This window comes from Capsicum annuum, unplaced genomic scaffold, assembly GCF_002878395.1.
Source record: "Capsicum annuum cultivar UCD-10X-F1 unplaced genomic scaffold, UCD10Xv1.1 ctg32736, whole genome shotgun sequence".
Classification (NCBI taxonomy): domain Eukaryota; kingdom Viridiplantae; phylum Streptophyta; class Magnoliopsida; order Solanales; family Solanaceae; genus Capsicum; species Capsicum annuum.
Window position 1 is genome coordinate 1 of NW_025839465.1, and position 3551 is coordinate 3551.

General features: G+C 34.0%; 1 protein-coding gene across 1 annotated transcript; it reads left to right on the forward strand.

The window, feature by feature from the left end:
• Window positions 1–6: 6 nt before the first annotated feature.
• LOC124891250 (late blight resistance protein R1-A-like) lies at window positions 7–3551 on the forward strand (the record flags this gene model as incomplete). The annotated part of the gene is given in 6 exon segments (XM_047403050.1): window positions 7–168; window positions 268–345; window positions 742–831; window positions 951–1031; window positions 1617–1766; window positions 2973–3551. Coding segments are annotated over 6 exon segments (1104 nt in total), but the record flags the coding sequence as incomplete, so codon positions are not given.

A 3551-nucleotide genomic window follows, 5' to 3' on the forward strand; every position in this document is an offset into this window, starting at 1 on the left:
GCTTTATTGAAGAATGTGCTTGATATATTTGTTGAAATTGGAATGGGCGAAATGGGTTATTATGAGAATGAATTTGAAGATGCAATGCTTAAAGATACTGCAGCTTATTATTCTCGGAAAGCTTCAAGTTGGATTGTGGAAAATTCTTGTCCAGATTATATGTTAAAGGTACAATTCAATTTTACAATTGCCATGAGTTCGTAAATTGTTTGGTTACTGCTCTAAATTGCCAGGGTAAATTGTGATACCTGTGCTATGCTAACCCAGGCAGAGGAGTGCTTGAACAAAGAGAAGGATAGAGTGTCTCATTATCTCCATGTTAGTAGTGAGACAAAACTTCTGGAGGTGAGCATCGGAATTTGCATAGCAACTTGAAATCTTAACTTCTGAAGAACGTTTTTTATTTAAAAAATAAAATAAAATGGAGCATAGATTAGTACTGTGTGATTTTGTGTGATGTGGGAGGGACCCGTGGAATTAGTCTAGGTGCACGCAAGCTGGCTCAGACACCACGGTTATAAAACAACAAACAATGGTGATTTGATTGTTACATGTCTATGTAAAGGATGCCTTGTTAAATTCTATTTTTTTTTTCTTAAACCTTTGAAGTGAAGCTTAAAGGGATTACCGTCCAAGGTTTTATGCATTTTCGGTTGTTGGATCCTTCATTGTATAGAGTTCGCATTTCGATTGTTTGCTCTCTTCTAATAAATTATTCAACTTGCCAAATTTATGCTGTAGAGAGTGCAAAACGAATTGTTGGTTGTATACACCAATCAGTTACTTGAAAAGGAGCATTCTGGATGCCGAGCATTGCTTACTGATGATGAGGTAATGAATTATTGTGTTCCTTTTCACGATTAATTTTTGGGAAGTTTCAACTTGTTTTACATGTAATTCGATGTTATTCTCTTCTGCCCTTGCTGCCGCACTCTCTTTTGTACACTCAGGTAGAGGATTTATCTCGAATGTTTAGGCTATCCCACATAATCCCCAAGGGATTGGAACCTGTTTCAAATACTTTTAAACAGGTATTTCTATTTGCTGTCATTCTATACCAATTACTGAGCAACAAAAGAATTATTTATTTAGTTTTTTAAGTTTGGCTAAACATCTTCTGACGATAAATCATTTGCAGCATGTCATTCCTGAAGACATGGTCTTGGTGCTGTGAAAAATATCTAAAGTGGATTTTTTGGAAGAATAAGTATCATAGTTTTCTAGTTAAATTTCTAGAATAGTCTAGTTAGTGAAACAAAAAGGTTCTAGATAAGTTTCTAGAATAATCTAGTGTAGTCACTTGGATAAGGAACTATCTAGAGTAGAAAATAAAGATCTCTACATTTTTCTTGTAGAAAGTATCTAGAAGATTTTCTAGAATTATCTATACACAAGTATAAATAGGGATGTCTTGAACATTTGTAACCATCCAAAAAAAACAAAATCTTATACAAAGCATATCCAAGTAGTATTCTTCCAAATCCAAGTTCTTCTTTCAATATCTTCCTTCACCTTTCTAGCTTCTTCTTCTTAGTTGAATCTTCCGATCTTAGTTAACGATCTTGAGCTAGCAGAAGGTCTCTCCAACTACACCTTTCTTCTGCTATTCTCTATAGGTGCAACAGGACGAAGATGCGACAAATAGTCCGGTCTTGGTGCAACAGGCTGAAGAGATGACAAATAGTCCGGTCTTGGTGCAACAGGCTGAAGATACGACAAATAGCATGGTCTTGGTGCAACAGGCTGAAGAGACGACAAATAGCAAGGTGAATTATCTATGTTCTGGTTTCACTTAAAAACGATGATTATCTGTTAATTGCATAGGAATATGAAATCCTTTTAAATTGTGAATAGGAAAAAACAGTGGGGAGAGGGAAGGCAAATTATCTATGCATTATTAATTGGAAATATTACGTGGAATCGAAAACATCATGTTATAATTGTTGGGCATAGTAAATAATAATCATTTGCAGCTAAGGTTTAGATTAAATAGCCAAATATATATTTCTTTTTCATTTGTATATTTTGGAGTTCATATACAAATCTCGGATTTTGGGGTGACTCTGATATAGGGCTCATATACAATTCTCTCAAGTTTTGTATTTGTATACAAAGCGAATTTCGGGTTCATATACAAATCTCTAAAGGGAATTTGTATTTGTATATACAATCTCTAATTTGTGTATTAAGCTACTAAATTGTAGCTACGTCCTGTAATTAAGCAAACTTTAGCTACGCCGCCGATTTATTGCCTAAATGTTAGCTATATATTTCTGAAATTTTGCCTTATTAATTTCTGTTTAACTTATATCTGTGTAATTAATTTCTAAGATATAATTCTTGTATAACTTGTTTTCGACCAAACAATTCCTAATAGTAATTTTTTTAGCTTTTTCTGTTCATGAGTTCATCAAAGCGTTAGTGTTGAAGGAAAACCAAAGGACAAATATAAGACTGTTACAAAAAAAATTTATAAACAATTATTAAAGAAAATGATACTCAACTAGTGTGACTTGATACAATCCTTTTAAAAAAAGTTTCTATTTTTATATCTCAAATAGAAGTGTCTAATCCTTACGTATTTCCATTGCAGGTGATCTTGCAAATTTTCTTTTAGAATTGTTTTCGCCTCAGAAATAATTGAACTAAGTTTATTTTACATTTAAAAAACAACTGATAAAAGATTCAAATACTAGAAAATTTGTTTGGAGGTTTTCATACTGGATTACAGGCTTCTTAAAATTTATGTTTTGCAAAATTTTTGATTGTTTTACTTATTTATATGTGCATATACTAAGACACAAAACTTTCCACTCTGATATGGAAACTATTGGCACTGATTAAGTCTAAGAAAACTAAAAAAATCATTTTGTTTTTGGTGTTCTCTAAGTTGTAAATTGATTCTTAATCGTTGTGGTTTTGTTTCCTTCCTTTAATGGAGATAACAGAGTTATCTGTTCTGATATATGTAGATTTTACTTCCAACAATCGTAAAAGGGGCCAAGCTAGCTGATATGGAGGAGGTTGAGAGAATTCCTTCCTCTGCAGAGCCTCCCACGGAACTTAGTTATCCATCAGTTGGCGAAAAACTAGTGGGGTCTGACGATGATGCAAACAATATAATTGAAAAGTTGACGGCAGGGCCATGGGACTTGGACGTTATTTCAATTGTCGGAATGGCTGGAATAGGGAAAACAGCTTTGGCTGGAATGGTATGCCGTGATGTTTCTGTTAATTGTCATTTTGATGTTCAAGCGTGGTGCTCCCTTGGACAAATATATAATGTGAGAAAGTTATTTATTGAGATTCTAAGACAAATAACGGGCAATAGGTATGTTAATGTGGATGATCCTGATGACATGGTGCGGAAGACTCTTCTCAGAAAAAGGTATCTCATCGTATTGGATGACATATGGGAAAGCGAGTCATGGGATGATTTAACACGATGTTTCCCTAGGGAGGAAACGAGAAGTAGAATAATGGTAACTACTAGAAATGCAGAGTTAGCTCGGTATATAAGGTTGTATAGTGAACCTTATTTGCTTCCATTT